Source organism: Microchirus variegatus (assembly GCF_963457635.1).
Source record: "Microchirus variegatus genome assembly, chromosome: 8".
Lineage (NCBI taxonomy): Eukaryota > Metazoa > Chordata > Actinopteri > Pleuronectiformes > Soleidae > Microchirus > Microchirus variegatus.
The window spans coordinates 30197315-30218836 of NC_139809.1; the positions used below are offsets into that span (position 1 = coordinate 30197315).

General features: G+C 39.6%; 2 protein-coding genes across 2 annotated transcripts in view; both read right to left on the reverse strand.

Moving 5' to 3' along the window:
- The window catches only part of cpne2 (copine II), a gene marked incomplete at both ends in the record, with an annotated part of 36942 nt that extends 26060 nt beyond the window's left edge, over window positions 1-10882 (reverse strand). The window contains 7 exons of the mRNA XM_083893849.1: window positions 1122-1220; window positions 2353-2442; window positions 2599-2682; window positions 2775-2846; window positions 4367-4441; window positions 4853-5032; window positions 10706-10882. Of these exons, the coding sequence (XP_083749975.1) occupies window positions 1122-1220; window positions 2353-2442; window positions 2599-2682; window positions 2775-2846; window positions 4367-4441; window positions 4853-5032; window positions 10706-10882 (777 nt within the window). The remainder of the gene's footprint in view (window positions 1-1121; window positions 1221-2352; window positions 2443-2598; window positions 2683-2774; window positions 2847-4366; window positions 4442-4852; window positions 5033-10705) is intronic.
- A 6829-nt stretch (window positions 10883-17711) lies between these two features.
- The window catches only part of nlrc5 (NLR family, CARD domain containing 5), a gene marked incomplete at its 3' end in the record, with an annotated part of 32638 nt that continues 28827 nt past the window's right edge, over window positions 17712-21522 (reverse strand). The window contains exons 48-54 of the mRNA XM_083894317.1: window positions 20612-20695; window positions 20398-20481; window positions 20239-20322; window positions 20075-20152; window positions 18714-18797; window positions 18084-18167; window positions 17712-17793 (exon numbers count right to left, since the gene is read on the reverse strand). Of these exons, the coding sequence (XP_083750443.1) occupies window positions 17712-17793; window positions 18084-18167; window positions 18714-18797; window positions 20075-20152; window positions 20239-20322; window positions 20398-20481; window positions 20612-20695 (580 nt within the window). The remainder of the gene's footprint in view (window positions 17794-18083; window positions 18168-18713; window positions 18798-20074; window positions 20153-20238; window positions 20323-20397; window positions 20482-20611; window positions 20696-21522) is intronic.

Below are 21522 nucleotides of genomic sequence, written 5' to 3' on the forward strand. Positions count from 1 at the left end.
ACACACACATGCACGTGTTAACACACACACACACACACACACACACGCATGCACGTGTTAACACACACGCACGTGTTAACACCCTCTCCGTTCTCACACACACACACACACACACAGTTACAGCATTTGTAGTGAGGAAACCCATACATATACAGTGCTTCACAAATGGATTTTAGAAATCTTTCAAAGACTTGTTTGAAACTGAAAATGTTATTTTTTTCCCAAAAACATAATGCTTCAACTTTTGTCAAAAAAAAATTTTTTTAATAAAAAAATGGTGTATTTCAACTTATTTTTTTAATGTAATGTTTTAACTTTTGTCAATTTTTTCCAAACGATTTGTAATATTTCAACTTTCGTCAGTTTTTTTTTTTACTTAAAAAGAAATTGTATATTTCGACTTTTGTCAATTATTTAATGTTATATTTCATCTTTTTTTCAAAAGATGTAATGTTTCTACTTGTGTAAAAAAAAAATGTTTCAAATTGTGTAAAAAAGTGTTTTTCAAAAATGTAATGTTTCAACTTTTGTCAATTTTGTGTTTAAAAAAATTGTTATGTTATGTAATTGTAATTTTATGTTATATTTCAAATTTTGTAAAAAAAAATAAAAATATGTAATCTTTAAACCTTTTTTTTTTATTTAATGTTTCAAATTTTGTAAAAAAAAGTAATTAATAAAATAGTTCAAAAATGTAATATGTAAATGTAATTTTCATCTGAATCATGTTTAAGAAGGGCAACATTTAAAACATGGCAGGGCAGTGTTCCCTGAGGACCAGGGTTGGGACACACTGGTCTAACAAATGCGTTCAGCACTACATAATAAATCAGATATCATACATTTCCTAGTCCCTTAACAAAGGCAACTAAAAACCAAGTCTTCACCCTGGACAAAGTCACACATATAGGCTTGGATCACAATTAAACAGTTTTTTAGCAGGCTACGAGAACCTGGTAAAAAAACGGTCTGGTTGTCTGGTCCTACCACCGCTAAGCCGAGATTCCTCCTGCAACACTTGGAAGGTCAGGTCAGAGTTCAGGAGGGTGGTGGTGAATTGAAATGTGAGGGATTTTTCCTCGGCACAACAAATCTCTAACACTCAACACACTGTGTCTCACCTCCACCGAGTTCTGGGCTTCGCTCATCTTGGAAACTGTGGTTTGAAACTCTCCGATGAAGTCGTGGCCTCCGTCGTTGTCGTAGTCGTAGCACAGAACCTGTCATCACGTACAAGCACACAGCATCACAGAGTGTGGCATTATTGTTTTAGGCAATTTAATAACCACCTGTGAATAAGTAATAATGAAAAACGTTCAAAAGGTCCAGTGTATGTAATTTAACAGGTTCTCCACACCTTTGTTGATGTCAAATTCAAGAAGATTTTCAAGAATCTATCTATAAAGCAAGTTGCGTCTGTCTGTCTGTGACGGGTATATCTCGCTGACCGTTAGTCAGATTGCCCTAAAACTTTGGATATGGGTTGAGCCAAACCTGATGGTGTGCATCCTTGATTTTGACATTTTTTGGAGGAATTTTGATTTTCACTGATTTATCACGCTACACCAGGGAGGCAGCGGCTTATCAGCAAAAAACAATTTATCACCGAATTACTTGACATTTTCCATCAAAATCAAAGATCTGTTGAAAATATTAGCAAACCTCTTAAGGAATAATTTAAATGATTTTTTGAAAATCATTTGCCCTGATGCACTTTAACAGTGAGCTGACTTTCTTCATAAAAACAAAAAGTATCTCAGAATGGCTTGAAATTTACCATCATAATAGTCTGTATCGCCCTGAACAAGGATTCGTTGAAAATATTTGCAAACCTCTTAAGGAATAATTTTCCTGAATTTTTGAAATTCAGGAAATTATCCATTTGCCCTGATGCACTTTGACAGTGAATTGACGTTCTTCAAAAAAAAATTTGAAACATTAGGCACATTTGCGTTGTGCCTAATGAGGTTGCACAGTGTTTGTATTAATTTAGCCTTTACGTTCCTTATCATGCATTACCATAACTGAAACTTCTTCAGCTCCCACTATAGGAATACATACTTCCTACGGGCACTGCACTAGGTCTCTCAAATTCAAGGACCAAATGTGCTGACACAGCTTAAAATGGGAGGTTCTGCGTAGGCCTAAGTCTACGAACATCAAGCAATGCAGTGCATGAACCAGTAGGTGGCGTTGTAACAAACAAGGGAGACATTTACCTTCACTTCTTTTTCATACAAAATTCAAGCACTTTTAATGACCCGAAATTCACAAACCTTCAAGGATTTCAAGGACCTGTGGGAACCATGTAAAATTGGGATTAAGCAGTAGAGTAATTTTTAAATGACTAACCTTGATGTTTCTGTCCACATCTCCGTTGCAGAGAGAAATGAGCGGCACGGTAAAAGACTTCCACGATGGATCTAACGTGTTCTTGATGACCTAAAGTCACAGAAACAAGCATGTTGTTATTATCAAAATCACTCAGAGACAGAATTACCTCAGCATCTGTAATTGCCTTCTGTTCTTACACTTACACACTGCATGACCAAGCTTGTGACAGTGATAAATGAAGGTGCCGTTAATCCCGTGACTCACCTCTGTCCTGTGCACCAGCATCCATTTACCATCCTCTCCCTGTTTATGGAACTCCAAGTACGGGTCTGACTTCCCAAAGAAGTCCTGAGCACAAGAGGAGACAAGGTCAGGTCTCATACTCCATAAAAATCTTGATCTGAAGAGTGAAGATCAGGACACGGGGGTGAGCCGCTCACCTTTTTGTCCAGTTTACGTCCGCTCAGCGTCAACGTGATGATTCTGTTGTCGGACAACTCCTGAGCCGTTATCTGCAGTGACACAGACAGCAACAGACGTGTAATAGCTAGCAAACAAAAACACAACAGCAGTAGATGTGTAATAGCTAGCAAACAAAAACACAACAGAAACAGACGTGTAATAGCTAGCAAACAAAATACAACAGCAATAGATGTGTAATAGCTAGCAAACGGAAATAGAACAGAAACAGACGTGTAATAGCTAGCAAACGTGTAAAAGCTAGCAGACAAAAACACAACAGCAACAGACGTGTAATAGCTAGCAAACAGAAATACAACAGAAACAGACGTATAATAGCTAGCAAACAAAATACAACAGCAATAGATGTGTAATAGCTAGCAAACAAAAAAATACAACAGCAACAGACGTGTCATAGCAGCAAACAAAAACACAAAAGACGTGTAATGGCTAGCAAACAAAAACACAACAGCAACAGACGTGTAATAGGTAGAAAACAAAAACACAACAGCAACAGACGTGCAATAGCTAGCAAACAAAAATACAACAGAAACAGACGTGTAATAGGTAGAAAACAAAAACACAACAGCAACAGACGTGTAATAGCTAGCAAACAAAACACAACAACAATAGATGTGTAATAGCTAGCAAACAAAAACACAATAGCAACAGACGTGTAATGGCTAACAAACAAAACACAACAGCAACAGACGTGCAATAGCTAGCAAACAAAAATACAACAGAAACAGACGTGTAATAGGTAGAAAACAAAAACACAACAGCAACAGACGTGTAATAGCTAGCAAACAAAACACAACAACAATAGATGTGTAATAGCTAGCAAACAAAAACACAATAGCAACAGACGTGTAATAGCTAGCAAACAAGTTATAGCTAGCAAACAAAAACACAACAGCAACAGACGTGCAATAGCTAGCAAACAAAAATACAACAGAAACAGACGTGTAATAGGTAGAAAACAAAAACACAACAGCAACAGATGTGTAATAGCTAGCAAACAAAACACAACAACAATAGATGTGTAATAGCTAGCAAACAAAAACAATAGCAACAGACGTGTAATAGCTAGAAAACGAGTTATAGCTAGCAAACAAAAACACAACAGCAACAGACGTGCAATAGCTAGCAAACAAAAATACAACAGAAACAGACGTGTAATAGGTAGAAAACAAAAACACAACAGCAACAGACGTGTAATAGCTAGCAAACAAAACACAACAACAATAGATGTGTAATAGCTAGCAAACAAAACACAATAGCAACAGACGTGTAATAGCTAGCAAACGAGTTATAGCTAGCAAACAAAAACACAACAGCAACAGACGTGTAATACCTAGCAGACAAAAATACAACAGCAACAGACGTGTAATAGCTAGCAGACAAAAATACAACAGCGACAGCTAGCAAACAAAAACACAACAGCAACAGACGTACTTGGCAGCAGCCTCGCTAACATCTCCACTGTCATCATCATCATCATCATCATCAAAACACTGCAAACCATTAAACATCATCCATGTGGATTACAGTGACAGAAAGCACCTGTACTCACCATGATGGATCCTTTGCCGGCTGGCTTCCCGTTGGCTAAGATCAACGGTCTGTGAAGTTTTTTGTTGGACACAATCTGGTGGACAGTAAAAAAAAGAAATGGTTAAACTCTTCAGAATCTTAGATTTAACCCCATTTTAACTTGAAACACACAGGCTTAAGCTAATCCTGTGAATAAGGATGCATCTACACTATGTTTATATTCAAAAAACATGGTTATCCTGCAGTTGTTTACTACGTTTGAGACACATAGAAGGTGTTAAAGGTACAGTGTGAAGTTGCCTGTTGCTAAACCTAAACATCCCTCACTTCACCTTTCTCTTCTCCTATGCTAGCTATGCAAGCTATGTAGCCTCCAGTTAGCATTAAAAACCAAATCCAATCTTACCCTTATAAAAATATGGAGTATGCCTATTTTATTGTCATTATTTCACATATCGTCCACCCATATAAATAAAATAAAACAAAATAAAAGATAATCCCGTACCACCCCCAGCGTGCAAATGAATTCTCCCAGGAAGTCGTGTTCGTAGAGTTGCGAGGCGCACTTGTCCTCGTCGAACATGGCAAAGCGGAGCTTCTGGATCTCCTCAAAGTGGTAGTCCACCTGAAACTTCACCCCGAACACCGGATTCAAGTTGTTCACGGCTGTTTCAGTGCGACCCAGCTGAACCACAGATGGAGAGAGAGAGAGAGAGATATTTAAAAGACAATCACTGAAGAGAGAAGACCATGACGGAGTTGAGATCTTTGAGGTTTCACAGCTGTATTCAACAAGACTTTCTGGTACGAAGTTGCAGTGTGTGTGAATTAGTGACATCTAGTGGTGACACTGCAGACTGCGACAGGGGAACGACTCTTTCTGCCGTTTCCTGCGTCTTCTTTGACTTTTTTTTTGGGATCTGGTTCCTTCATTTGCACAGCGAGGAACTCCAATCCATCGACCGTTCAATTCAATTTCCAACTATGTTCCACCTGCTGAGTGTTATTTTGCGATTTCTTTGAATAAAAAAAAACACATTTTCAGCGACTCAAATAGGCAGGTTCTATATTCAAATGAATCAGGCGTTTGCAGAGACCATTGATGACGTACAATCCTCATTTTGAGTTTGAGGAAACACAGATCGACACAAAGGGTGAATTCCAATTCCTTGCTTAACCCTCAATCTCAAAAACGTGCGCTCCCTCTAGTGCAAGTGCTGTCCCGATTCTCAGAAAAATTCAGTTTAAGGGCTGCATCGCCCTCAATATTGAGATTTTCCGAGACCACCCTTGGGGGCAAGGGCTACCCAGAATGCATTGCGCGTTTTAACATAACAAAGACGGCGCCAAAAGCAGCGAAACGAGTGCGCTACAAATGTAAGTATTTTCTTTGTTAATAGAGATATAAAATGATGAAAACCATTGTATTATCTTAGTTTAGGCCCATATTATGGATTACTGACGTCATTGTTGCGTAACATTTATTTTTATTTTACGATCTTTTGTCAATAGTCGGCCGGTGTGGTTTACTTTTCAATAAGTCGTGGTGTGTGGTAACTGTCAGCTGAATATTTGTATGAGTATCATCTTATAACTAACTGACAACCTAATAACTTGACTGACAAACGGATCGTGATCAATAATCCTGACGTAAATGTGTTCTTCTTCTTCTTCTTCTTTTTTGGAGTTGACAGACTGGACGCAGCTTTGGCGTTATTCTGCCCCCTACAGTCTGAAGACGTATCTGCATTTAAGGGGTGTCCCATTTCTAAGTGACAAAATAACCCTCAACACTTGGTTTTGAGGGCCAGTTAAGATTAAGGGTTGAGCTTGAGGGTTAAGATAGGAATTGGAATTGGCCCTTAACCATAGAAAAACTATCGCTCAAATTTAAAACATCACTAACGCCGGGCGATTTTTACAAGATATAGTAAATACACCCAATAAAAAGCACTCGTCATCAAAATATATGAAAACATGACAATACATGACAAATTTGAGTCGTGTTCTTATATTTTAAACTGTGTCGTGTCTCACAAAATGATAGAAAAGCATCGTGAGGGGACAAATATAAAAATGCTCCAAAATGACTGAAAAAAAAACACTTTTTTTATGAAGATGAAAACTTGGTTTTCATTGAAAATCACATACATTTATTTGCTGGTGTTCTAGAGTTAATAGTTTAAAAGTGTCTTATAACAATAATAACAACAATAACAACAATAACAAAGCAGACATTTCATTTGTCCACAGTCACGAACACTGATGCAGCGAATGGTGTCACAGCTTCACACGTCTGCAGTGAAGATGTGATTTTAAAGCTCACTGATTTCAGCTTCCCTGCTGTTTGTGGTAAAATATCGTTCTCACTTGGTGGTTATGCAGGCTTATACAGTGTGTGTGTGTGTGTGTGTGTGTGTGTGTGTTTAACACGTGCTGACTGAGCCTGGGGGTTTGGAGTTTAGAGGCGAGGAAAACAGTATTCTGGTATCTAGAGGATCAATATTTCTATAAGCTTCTCTAATAATAGCTGTAGCTGTGATGCTATTGTCTTTCTTCATTCATGAGATCCCCTTCAATCCCCTCTCGACTTCATTGCTATTTCTGCTCTTTCTCTTTTTGCTAATTTTTCCCTCTCTCTCTCTCTCTCTCATCACGCTCTCACACACCCCGACGACGACGTCTACGGACTCAGCTGCTTCTCGCACCTCCATCTTTGCGATGGAGACACGACAGAAAGAGTAAGACAATCGGAGAAAGAGGAGAAACGGCGGAGAAACGGGAGGGAGTCGGAGAAAGTGAGAAACGGCTCGCGGTGGACGACGTCCAAGAAAAATAAAAAGGTTTTCGGGGGCCTCGCTTTCCGCCGCCTCCTCCTCCGCCGCCGCTCGCCTCACTCCAGGAGCACTGAAGCTTTTGTTTCCCTTCCGGGTTGCCATAGAAACCATCGGCAATTTCACATCAGAGCCACATGCCCTGCTGACCGACGAGCGAGCTACAACCTGAGGCGCTCGCCTACACACACACACACACACACACACACACACACACACACACACACACACACACACACACACACACACACACACACACACACACACACACACACACACACACACACACACACACACACACACACACACACACACACACACACACACACACACACACACACACACACACACACACACACACACACACACACACACTCTTGGCCCGTTGACCAGCTGTTCACTTAAGAGAAGCCTTGAGGCAGCAGCCTACACACACACACACACACACACACAGACACACACAGACACACACACACACACTTCAGCATCTTCAGCTCATGTTTGTTTCCTTCTCACACATCCTGACAATATGGCCGCTCGCTCAGTCGTCGTATACTGCTTAGAAACACAACGTATCCTTTCATATCCTGTGGATTATCTCAACCGAGTGATCAATAATCCATAAAACGGCAGAATATAATGTCTGGTTTTGTCAAATACACTCAAGTTTAGCGTCATAAACACTAAGTTTAGCGGGTCTCTCAGCGTGGAGATGAGCTAACGGTTCAATACTAGGTCAAAATACGTCACTAAGCACTCTAAGGTCTGGTGGGACATACATCAGCATAAGTGTTTGTGGTTTCCATGACGACCGAGCGGGGAAAATACGCGCGTGACGTCGTGTTTACGTGCTGCGGCACCAGAGTCCAGGCGCCGTTTACCAGTGAGCGCCGTTAGCTGCATTAGCTTCTTTTAGCGCCGGGTAGCACGCCTCCAGTGGAACTGGAGCGCTCTGTTTGTTTATTAAAGGCAAAAAGCAGCGCTAACAAATAACCTAGCGTACCTGTGTTACTGCGTATGTGTGCCTCTGTTTTTAAACGTTAGCGTTACTTTAGAGACTTATTTTAACAACCGGGAGTCACGTAAACATGACGTCATGTATATGTACATATATATATATATGTACATACATATTAGTGCTGTCAAACTTTAACACGTTAACAACGTTTAACCGCGTTAACGCACGTAAACACACGACGCGTTTCCATGACGACTGGCCGGAAAAAGGGACGTCATGTTTACGCAGCTCCCGATTGTTAAAAGGAGTCTCTCAAGTCACGCTAAACTTTAAAAACAGACCGCTCCAGTTCGACTGTAGGCGCGCTAACGGCGCTAAAGGAGCTCACGCAGCTAACGGAGCTAATTGATAAACGGCGTCTGGACTCCGGTGTCGTAGCAAGTAAACGTGACGTCACAAGCGTGTTTTTTCGGTTCAGTCGTCATGGAAACGCATCGTGCGTTAACGCTGACGCCCTTAAACGCCGTTGACGTTTAACGGGCCCCCTTTAAAGGTGAAGTAAATAGTTTATAGTGCCATCTAGAGGAGAGGCTGAAATTTACAACAAAGAACTGCTCCTCTGCTCACCCCCTCCCTTCCCTGAGCGCTACGGTGTCCTCAGCCGGTCAAATGTCGTCCTCGTCGTCTTTCTCCGTGTCAGCAGATGAGGTTCGTGAGGCGAGGGAGAGGGCGGAGCTACCGCGGCCGTAGCAGACGAAGTGGAGAGAGTGGAGGCGGGACTTCAGCTACAAGTAAAGAGACGCTTGATTTGTTCTCTTGCGTTTGTCCTTGCAGGCTCCCGTAGAAACATGGCGTCGTGGCAATGCAGTAGCGGCCCGCGACCATGTTATTTTACATGACTTTTTGAAACACTACGAAAATGAAACAAAGAATATTATACAGCGACTAGACAATGCAGGAGCACATTATATGTATAAAAAAGTGGATTTTGGGTTATATAAACCCATAAATACTACACATTGTCCCTTTAATTAAGTCAATTACCAATCCAAGGTCAAGATCGCAGGTCTTTGGGATGTGGAAAAACTCGTTCACGCCACCCATTCTCGCAAAATAAGTGTTTTCAGGTCTCCCGAAACGCCTTTGCAAAAGGTTTTAACTCAAGATAAATGAGTGTAACTGTAACAGTGGCTCATTTCAGTGGTGGATAGACACTTGCAGCACAGTCTTCAGAGCCCTTTGAACAGGTCTGCATCACCCAACCACATCCCACTGGGCTCAGCATCGCAGGCCTCCAGAGCCAGATGGTCAAGACAATGTGAGTTAGAGTCTGACTCACAACACACTAACGCACAATTCTTTCATGTTTTCCTTCGCCGAAGAGCAACAGCACAGTGAACGCGACCTCGAAAGTCCTCTCTTTATTTCCGTCTTTTTACTTTTATCGTCTTCTCCCCGCGCGCCCCTGGAGCCGATGATGGAAGTCGACTGACGACGACGACGACGACGATGATGAGCCCGAACACGAATGCACCATCGCTCTGTTTTTTTGCATAATGAGCCATTTTCACCCTTCATTTCTCTCTCCATCACAAAGACACAAACACCCTCTCTGTGAAGGTCGTCTTCAGTATGTGGACTTAACTTGAGTTAAAGGGATAGTTGGGAATTTTGGACATAAGACCATAGATTTTCCAACTCAGCCGGTGTGATGGAGACGTCTGGAGACGTTTTCAAGGAAAATTTCATTCAGTTCTTCTAGTTGCCGAGTTCGCTGGTGCTATGGCTAGCGCAAGTCAATGGTACCTGCTAGCATGATATTAAAAACACTCATACCGACTCCACAGTGCATCCCGAGGCAAATCGATCGTAACGGCAGACTATCGATGTACATATCTGTGTTGATAGAATGTTTGAAATAAAACCAACCTTGCAATTTGAAGGATTTATGTCTCAGCAGCAGCAGCAGCAGCGCGTCATACTTCCGGCAGCGGCGGACTGATTCCGCTGCTGCTGAGAAAGTAGTCCCTCAAAAATTCATGCGATGCGAGGTTAGTTTTGTTTCAAATATCATTCTATCAACACAGATATGTACATCGATAGTCTGCCGTTACAACTGATTTGCCTCGGGTGCACTGTGGAGTTGGTATGAGTGTTTTTAATGCCATGCTAGCTCGTACCATTGACTTGCGCTAGCCATAGCGCCAGCGAACTCGGCAACTAGAAGAACTGAATGAAATTTCTTGAAAACGTCTCCAGACGTCTCCATCACACCGGCTGAGTTGGAAAATAGATCTTATGTCCAAAATTCCGAACTGTCCCTTTAAGTTGGAGACATCTCAACATCTTTCCCTGAAGAGGCTTCTTCAGTTCTGGAGGACAAGAACCTCCTCCACGTTCTGAATTATGTCATTTATAAACTGAAGAAACATCTCACCACCTTCAGGAAAGGTCTCCATCTTAACTCAAGCAAGTCCACATCCTGAAGATGACCCTGACCAGATGCCTCCAGCTAACTTCCTCCACCACCTTGACCCCAAACCCGTCCTCCCTGCTCCGTTCTTACCTCCACCCAGTTTCCATCCACCTCGTGGAACAGAACGCAGAACGGGTCCGACTTGGAGGCCACGTCTCGGTCCAGGAGGTTGGTCGCGGTGACGGACATCTCCACGCGGGTGATGCAGTGCTGAGGTCCGACGCCGCGCGTCTGGCCGTCGGCGGCTGAGCCGAGAGTGTAGGCCATGATCCGAGGTCAAATACTGACAACAACAACAAAAAACAAAAACAAGGCAGAGAAGTTACTTTAACTCAAAGTTTCACACAATCCCACGCATCACCCACACACACTGGCCGACCACTGGTAAACTTACAATATGTCCAATAATGACTTTCCTGCTTTTTGTGTGTACGTTTAACCCATAAATGCAGATAAATAAATCAACAGGTTTTACAGCCAAAATGACTATAAGATAAAATAAGATAAGCTAGAACTGTATTAATCCCTAAGGAAATTCTTGTTCCAGGATGCTCCAAAATTGCAAAATTACACAAATAACAATAACAATATAAGAAAAGATCTCAAAAAAAGAACATAAAAAATTACATATAAAATAAGTGTAAAAATAAAGTGTTGAAAGAGTGGTGCAAATGGAATGACATGATGTAATGAACATGATAGTGAACATAATAAAGCCTATAAAATTATGAAAATTATAAAAAATTATTAGAAAATAATACATAAAAAGATCATTTTAAAATAATAAAAATACATAAAAAGATAATTATAAAATAATAAATAAAAAGATTATTGTAAAATAATAAATAATAATAAATAAAAAAAGATAATTAAATAATAAAAACGAATAATTATAAAATAATAAATAAAATGATTATTGTAAAATAATAAATAATAAAAAGATAATAAAATAATACAAACTAATAATTATAAAATAATAAATAAAAAGATAATTGTAAAATAATACATAAACAGATCATTATAAAATAATTAAAAATAATTAAATAATAAATAATTATAAAATAATAAATAAAAAGATTTTTGTAAAATAACAAATAATAAAATAAAAACTAATAATTATAAAATATAAAATTTTTTAAAATAATAAATCATATAAAATATAATCATCTATTTTAGATTGTATATTCCTGATAGACCATAGCAGAGACCTCTAGTTTATCCTATTTAGTCCATAATGACATTATTATGTCATAAAACACATAAAATGTAACAAAGAACATGGAAACAATAATAAAATGCTAATAACTAGTAAAACTAGAAAACCTGGAACCAAGTCATTTTTAAGTTTTAGCTTGAAAGATCATTATATAACATAACATTATTTACTCTTTAGCTTTTAGAGTAGTTTCATAGTGTTCTTATCACAATGCACTTCCTGGTCCTGTAAAGTTTTTTTCTTTTAACTGTATTAAATCTAAATCTTAACGTTCACCACATCACTCCTGCACCAAAATCCATCCAGATTGTGTTCAAATGTGTCGTTTTGTGACTTTGGATTTTCAAATAACTTCATTCAGATTCACCTCTGTGGACACTTCACAACGTCACTTTGTGACAAAGAGCGAGAATCGAGCAGAAAGTCCAAAAAAACATCAAAGATCTCTTTGAATTTTGTAAGGAGTGACCAAAATGTCCTCAGGAGTATCTGAAAATGAGTCCCCACAACTACACAACTACACAACTACACAAGGACACAAGGACACACACACCTAATGTCCACAGATCAGAGCTGCTGCAGAAGCTCCGAAATTGATGAAACCTCGACGCAGGAGTGAAACATGTACCTTTAAAACACTCAAATCATGTTGTGAAAGCACCGAGGACCAATCACAAAGCAGCAGCAGCAGCTTGTGTCCATGCAGGTTTGGCGACAACGATGCTCGTCTGTTGCTAAGATACTAATGTGTCATAAGCAGCGTGGTTCTGCTGCTGCTCTGATGTCACACTGGTAGTAGTGCTGGTGAAAATACCCGTGCATTCATTCATTCATAGGCCGTGTGAGTGGCTGAATCACGGTTTCACTTCTTCACCCACGAGTGAACGGATAAAGAAACCAGAGAAGCTGTACAGTACGAGCTAACAACAACAACAACAACAACGACAGGACGATAAGTATCATGTGTGAGTGAGTCCAACGCTAACAGACGCTACTTATGCTAATCGCACTCCGCGCTGTAACGCACCGAAGGGCAGATGGTAAAGACAAAAAAATCATCCTGAATGTGAACGCTCCCCCGTCAACGTAATCCCGAACAAAATAACCGAACGTACGATACGATTGACATAATTGTGAAAATGTGCTTAGATATAAGGTCGTCTTTTTAAGAGTCTTGAACGTCAACGGGTTAAAAGTTTTGTCTGTACCTTCAGTTGGTTTAGAGAAAGTACCACTTGTTTATGTTGATGTAATAATATCACAATAATATCAGCTAAAACTTAGCGTTTAACAGCGCCAACGTTAACGCACGGCAACGGCGATTAACAGCGGCGACGTTAACGCACGCCAACGGCGATTAACATCGTCGACAATAACGCACGCCAACGGCGATTAACAGCGCCAACATTAACATCGTTTAACAGCGCCAACGTTAGCGCACGCCAGCGGCGTTTAACAGCGACAACGTTAACGCACATCAACGGCGTTTAACAGCGCCAACGTTAACATCGTTTAACAGCGCCAACGTTAACGCACATCAACGGTGTTTAACAGCGGCAACGTTAACGCACACCAAACGGCGATTAACATTGCCAACATTAGCGCACATCAACGGTATTTAACATCGCCAACATTAACATCGTTTAACAGCGCCAACGTTAACGCACGCCAATGGCGATTAATATCGCCAACGTTAACGCACATCAACGGCGTTTAACAGCGCCAACGTTAACATCGTTTAACAGCGCCAACGTTAACGCACGCCAACGGCGATTAACAGCGCCAACGTTAACGCACGCCAACGGCGTTTAACAGCGCCAACGTTAACGCACATCAACGGCGATTAACAGCGCCAACGTTAACGCACGCCAACGGCGTTTAACAGCGCCAAGTTAACGCACATCAACGGCGTTGAACAGCGCCAACGTTAACATCGTTTAACAGCGCCAACGTTAACGCACGCCAACGGCGTTTAACAGCGTCAACGTTAACGCACGCCAACGGCGTTTAACAGCGTCAACATTAACGCACGCCAACGGCGTTTAACAGCGTTAACGTTAATGCACGAAACGTTTCCATGTGACGTCATGTTTGTTAAAACGATTGTTCAAATGAGTCTCTAAAGTAACGCTAAACTTTAAAAACAGGGGCACACATACTCAGTACACAGGTACGCTAACGTTATTTGTTAGCGCTGCTCTTTTCCTTTAATAAACAGACCGCTCCTGTTCCACTGTAGGCTAATGCTAACGGCGCTAAAAGGAGCTAATGCAGCTAACGAGCTAATGGAGCTAAGCGGTAAACGGTGCCTGGACTCCGGTGTGGCGGCACGTAAACATGACGTCACGCACGTCTTTTTCCCCGTCAGTCGTCACGGAAACGTGTCGTGCGTTACCCTATTACACAGCACTATTTAAAACGTATTTAAAGACATTTTTCAAACTAGCCTGATGTTCTCAAATGTTCTCGTTTTGCCCACAAACCAAAAACACTGGGAGTTCTAAATGATTTCGTTGTCATACGGAGCATAAAGAATCCCGGAAAATATTCACATTTAAGAACCGAATGAATCGTTCATCAAAATAGTTGACAATTAATTTTGTAATTAGGAGTCGAGAAGTTAGGAGTTAGCATCGAGTTAAGGGTTTCTACTTTCCGCACTCAATCCGCACTTTTGCGTTCTGCTTTTGACGCATTCCATTTGTAGTCGGAACTCGGAATTTCCAACTGGGAAACTCGTAGCAACCTTGCGTACCTCCCAGTTATGAGTCCAAGATGGCTGTCCCAATACGAACACTGCGTCTTTTACCATTAATAGCACTGTTCTTAATTAGATGTCTAGAAGTTAGGAGTTAGCATCGAGTAAAGGTTTCTAATTTCCGCACTCAATCCGCACTTTTGCGTTACGCTTTTGCCGCATTCCATTTGTAGTCGGAACTTCCAACTGGGAAACCGATTAATTGTTTATCAAAATAGTTGACAATTAATTTAGTAAATCGGTTAATAATCAAGTAATTGTTTATGCCCGAGAATATCGGGGTTAGCATCAAATTAAGGGTTTCTACTTTCCGCACTCAATCCGCACTTTTGCAGCATTCCATTTGTAGTCGGAACTCGGAATTTTTTCGGAACTCTGTTGTCTTCCGTTGTGTTTGTTTTCGCAGAAAATCAGTCGTAGACATAGTACGGTTTAAGTTTGACGATCCCACGATAAGTTAGCACCCATGTTTTTTTCCCTCCGACTTCTTTCCGGAACGCGGATGCGACAGAGTTCCGATGTGAAAGCAGGTTCCAGGTACAAATCGGGTCTCGCCAGATGTTTGGACCTTTAATCTCTAAAGAATACGTGGTTTTAAAGACATTTTTTTTCTTCGAATTATTCAATTGTGACAGGAAACGTTCCCATTCCACACCTGAGACTTAATAACACAGTGAAGTCATCATGCAGACAGTCATTTAGTCAAATTACATACATTACAGATGCTCTAAAAACCAGCAGAGACGTAAACAACAATCAGTTAACTTTAAAATCATAAACTCTGTCTCTTTTACTGTCACAGATGCTAACATCCTTCCTTTTTTTTGACGTCTAACGCGGCATTTTACCGCGTCATTGAACGGACTGACACACATTTAGTCCAAGTAAACGCACTTTAAACCGCAAACGGTGACATTATCTGCGCGTAAATATCGACAAAAACCGAGCAAAACCCCTCGTTTGTCACAAACTCACCTCAGTCTAACGACGTCCAACTTCTCACCGGGTGACACTTTCTTCTTAATCACCGCACACACACACACACACACACACGCGTTAATTCGCCGGTTTAAAAGAAAAATAAATAAAATCCTCACAAACTCGAAGTTTTTTTTTTTTTTTTTAAATAAAACAAAAATCCTCAGCAGAAATAAAGCGTCGTTTCCATTTTCTCTGGATGAAGCAACAGCGTGAACATCCTCATCCTCGTCCTCGAGCGTGTAAACCACAACTGAAGCGACCTGCGTCAAGCTAGCAGCACTAGCTTACGGGGACCGGACGTGCTGCGAGATCACCTACAAAATAAAAGCGCCACGGTCAAAGCACTTCCGCCTCAGGTTTATTTGCCAAAAAGAACTCGTTTTTGTTGTTGTTATTGTTTTAAATATATTAGTAGTGTATTTTATTTGCTATTACTTTTTTATTATTATTATTCCTGTTTAATTTTATGAACAAATGTGTTTTGAAATGTGTGAAATTGTTTTTTTTTAATGTTGTCCTGTTTTTTTGTTATGTTTTGTCTTTGTAAATGTGGGTCTTTAAGCATAAAAAGTGTAGCATAAATAAAAGTATTATTATCATGACTAAAATATAGTATCTGTTTTGTTTTATGATTTATTTATTCCTATGGCACCCTCTTGTGGTTAATACAGGTACAGCAACTTAAGTCTCTGCCTCTCTTAGTGTATCACACTTGTCACATGTTTCAATGAAGCGGTAATATTAATTAATTTATACACATTAACAATGCAAAAGAGCATAATAATTCCTGCACAGTGAACATCTTATTAATTGTAAATTGTAATTTCCATGTTGTGTTTTCTTATCACAAATATTTTTTATTATATTATAATAAACATATATATCTGTGTGTATACATATATATAAACACACATATATATATATGTCAAATGAATTAAATACACACAAAAAAATATTGATCACAGCTGCAATTAAAAGCATCATCATATAGCTGCACCACCTCTTTCTACCACAAGAGGGCGCCAGATAAAAATAAATGAGAGTTCAGTGACTGACTGCATTTGGATGGGACCTTTTAACCAGGTGTCAAAACACACACACTATATACTTGTCTTTAGCACATTGTGGGGACCACGTTCGGGACCGGGCATAATATCCCCACAAGGAAAAATGTCCCCACAGAAAAGGTGTTTTTGCCAGGGGGTGGTCCTTTAACACAAACATTCTTTGTGGTCGTTTAACTGCATTTGTTGTGACATAAGAAACAGGAAGTTAAAGACACTGTGAATAAAAGACCAAAACTCAGGGTTTTTCAAAATACTTCTTTCCTTTTCTTTAAATCGTCATTTCATAGACATTTCAGTGCAATTGGTCACACGGCGACTCAGAACTTGACCTGAAGGCAAACGTCAACATAAGACACAAACAGAGGAATGAAGATGGAAGAAGAAATGAGAGGATCATTATAACACCACTGAGTCATTTATCGTTCTAAATCTGCCATTTACTCATATCATAAATAACAACAAAAACAAAAATATCTTCATGGTAAAATAAGAACATGCTAAATAAATACGCAGTTTTGGAACAGAGACCACAACCTAAAATCAAGTCTTTCTTCACTGTCACTTCATGAATTATTATTGTGTTTTTTCTTCACCCATGTGGCCTCTGATAATCGTAAACAGCATCACAGTGCAAACAGGAAACATCATAGTGCAAACAGGAAGTCTACTTCCGTGATCCTGACTGATAAAAAACAATAACTTTACAGTTTACAAATCTTGCCTCTTATGCTTCTGCATGTTTTAAATTAATAATTACTCGTTAGATAAAATAAATTACAAGTCACATTTTGTGCGACAGGTGAATGACTTTTTTTTTTTACAAAATAAAACACCAAAACAACATCCTTTTAATACTCAAATTAAAACATGTCTAAATCCCACCACACAGTGGTCTTTTCCAACAATTCTGCCATTGGACACCAGCAGCTGCCGTTACATTCTTCAACTACTTCCTGTTTCGTCTCGTTGCAAAGCTTTTCATGGTGAATGATGAGCTGCAGACTCTTATTTTGGTAAAAAAAAAAAAGTGTGGTTCAAACTCTGCAGATGTGCAGGACGGTGACAGCGTTAGCATCAAGTGGAGGAGAAGTTCAGTCTCCTGTCTTTGAGGCTCAGCCTCTGGGCCTCACTGGGCGAGACCTTGTTCCTCCAGAGCCTGACAAAAACCACGTTATTATCCACTGATTTAATTCACTCTCCTGCACCAAAGTCCATTGAGAAAATCAGCATTTTTAGCTCACGGAGACACAGGAGCTTCTGCTCTACAGCTGGATCATTTAGTGCATTTGTGTCGCTTAAGTACATCAGAATAAACAGATTTGAAACACCAAAATCCCAAGATAACTTATGTGAATTTACTGATGGGAAGCAGTAGATTTAGATCCCTTTGTGCTGTGGTTTAAATATGTTTTTGTTTCTTTTATATTTTCAAATAACATGATTTACCTGATAATCTGAAGAGCAGGACACGACTGTAAGACTCGAAGCAAGGCCTCCACTCCAACCACAGTCACACAGTTTGACTCCAGGCTAACACACACACACACACACACACACACACAGGTTTGAGAATGTTCTTACGGCCCCTGATTCTGTGGGACACACTGGTATATATACAGTTAGTGGAATAATCCCAAATTCCGAATTCCAAAATCTACTTAAAGTTCCAAAATCTACTCTTAATCCCAAAATCCACAGATAATTCCAAAATCTACTTAAAGTTCCAAAATCTACTCATAATCCCAAAATCTACTCATAATCCCAAAATCTATGTATAATTCCAAAATCTACACATAATCCCAAAATATACTTATAGTTCCAAAAATCTACTTAAAGTTCCAAAATCTACTTATAATTCCAAAAGTAGTGACTCACATTTGTGATTTCTGCTGTAAAAAGCCAAAGAATGACTTGTAATAACAATGTAATAGTGTAATAACACAATAATATCACAGTGATAATATGTTATTTGCATGCATTTACTGAATTTGCTGTTAAGTGAAGAATGACGGAGAGAAAATATCAGCAAAAATAGAAATTTTATACATAAAATAAAAATAATTTTTGCAAACTCACTCAATTCTGGTCATTTTCAGACAAACGGTCAGAACTCTGGCCAGCTCCATCACCACGTCATCACCACATTTATTCCATCCCAGACTGAGGACAGAGAGAGAACATGAGAGACTATTCTATGTAGATTTAGCGGATTCAATCTACTAGATTAGCTATCTATCTATAAAGCCCAAATTTCTTGGAGGAATTTTCACTGATATAACATGGTGCACCAGGCAGGCAGCAGCTCATCAGCAGTAGCTGCGCTGTGTGGAGCGAGGAGGTGGGCGTGAAGAGGCTGTTCTCACGGTGGGTGGGACATTTTCACACGGTTCACTGCAGAACATGGTGTTATACTGAAACGACCAGGTGTCCATTCACCAATAAGCGAGCACATATTTATTTTGCATTAGTATGCTACTACTTTGCGAATAACTTGGTGAACCTGTTTCCAAAGATAAGTAGCGAGGCTAACATGATACAAACATTTTGCAACCTCATTAGGCACAACGCAAATTTTTTAATTTTTCAATTAAAATTTGAAATTTACCATCATAATAGTCGGCATTGCCCTGAACAAGTATCCGTTGAAAATATTTGCAAAACTCTTAAGGAATAATTTAAATGAATTTTTGAAATTCAGGAAATGATTCATTTGCCCTGATGAAAGTGAGCTGACTTTCTTCAAAAAACAAAAAGTATCTCGGAATTACTTAAAATTTACAATCATAATAGTCGGCATCGCCCTGAACAAGGATCTGTTGAAAATATTATTATGCGGCACTTTCGCTAATTTATCACGCTACACCAGGCAGGCAGAGGCTCATCAGCAGCAGCTCCGCTGTGTGGAGCGGGGAGGTGGGATTCACCAATACGCAAGCACATATTTATTTTGCGTTAGCATGCTACTTCTTTGCGGCTAACTTGGTGAACCTGTTTTCAAAGGCAAACTAGCAAGGCTAGAATTAGCATTAGCATACGGCTAACATAATGCAAACACTGTGCAACCTCATTAGGCACAACGCAAATGTTTTCATTTTCAATTAGCATTAGCGTAGCTAGATGTTGTGACTGTCAGCCAAGCCAGCCAACAAAACATTTGTGTTTTGCCTAATGAGGTTGCACAGTGTTTGTATTATGTTAGCCTTTACGTTCCTTATCATGCATTACCATCACTGAAAAATCTTCTTCAGCTCCCACTATAGGAATACATACTTCCTACAGGCACTACACTAGTTCTATAAAAGCAGGAATAAAAAGAAAACTACAGTGAAAGTTGCAGAGCTTGGGCAGAAATGCGAGGCTGGTGACGCCCAGAGCTCTACATCAGCTGAATATGACTCTATCAATCAAATCCCCATTTATCCACATTGGGATCTTACCTGACTTCCTGTATGAGAGGACAGTGGCAGAGACTGGCAGCTACAGGACAAAGCTCTGCAGTCCCGACAGAGGTCAAACTAAAAGAACAAAAACAGAGAACAAATATATAATAAATCTCATTCTAATCATTAGCGCCGTGACGCCCATAAAAAATGAGTCTTACTGAATCTTGGTGAGGTTCTTCATGGCCAGGATCGCTCTGGACAGACTCACTGATCCTTCACGTCCAATAACATTCACTGAGATACTTTAAAAAGGACAAGAATACAATAAGATTCAATGATTTTTGAGTGTGTGTGTGTGTGTGTGTGTGTGTCCTCACTCCAACACAGTGATGTGTGTCAGCACTGGAAGAACCAGGCTCATCCTGGCAGCAGTGAGGTCACCGAGGCGGTTGCTACACAGACTGTGGACAAACACATAGCAGCTTTAATATTATTTATACCACAGTACATGGAAGAAGGATATTATTATTATCATCATTATTATTATAAATAAATTATTATTATTGTTATGATTATAATAAAGATCCTCACTAGAGCTCCTGAAGACGACTGCAGTCAATCAAAGCCTCCAGCAGTATGTCTCCTGATCGGTCGTCAATGAGGTTTTCTGTGAGTCTGGAGGGAACAATACTGTCATGAATGATGTATACATGTATATATATATATATATATATATATATATATATGATGTTTTCTCTTTTTATTTAATTTATATTATTACGTCTGGGTTTTTGTTTGTTTTTTTGTTCAAATTCTAATTATAGTTCCAAAATGTACTAATATTTCCAAAATCTACTAATAATTAGAGCTGAAACAATTAATCGATCGTCAATTATTTTGATAATCGATTAATGGGCTTGAAGCTTTTTTCATGATCAAAACAATATTTTTGATTGTTTTAGCTTCTTAAATGTGAATAATTTCTTTGTTTCTTTGCTCCAATAACAGTGTTATTTATAGTAGTATTAATGGTTTTATCTATATGGAACATAATAAACTACAAAATAAATCAGAAAGTATGGTTAAATTAGTGGATAAAGTGACGTAAAACAAATAAACACAAAGCATGTTATTGCTGTGATGTTGAAGGACCAGACGCCACAGAAGAATCGGGATTCTTACTGTATTCCCTCTATGTGTTTCTGCATTCTTGCAAATGACCACTAGGTGGCTCCACTGCAGGACATTTACTGTCAGGCAACAAACCCTGAAAAGTCTCCTGGTGTGAGTGACACAGACAGCTGCAGCAGCTGGTTGTTCTCAGTGGAGACGGAAGCTGCTGCCCAGTAAAAATAGTCTGAGTAATCTGACTGACTTTGAACTGGACACCAGGACGATCAGGCATTTATGGAAACAACTCCACTCTGGAGTTAAGACCAATAATAATCATCATAATGATGATGACAACGCTGGAACATGGCTGTGAGAGCGGTTTCCCACAG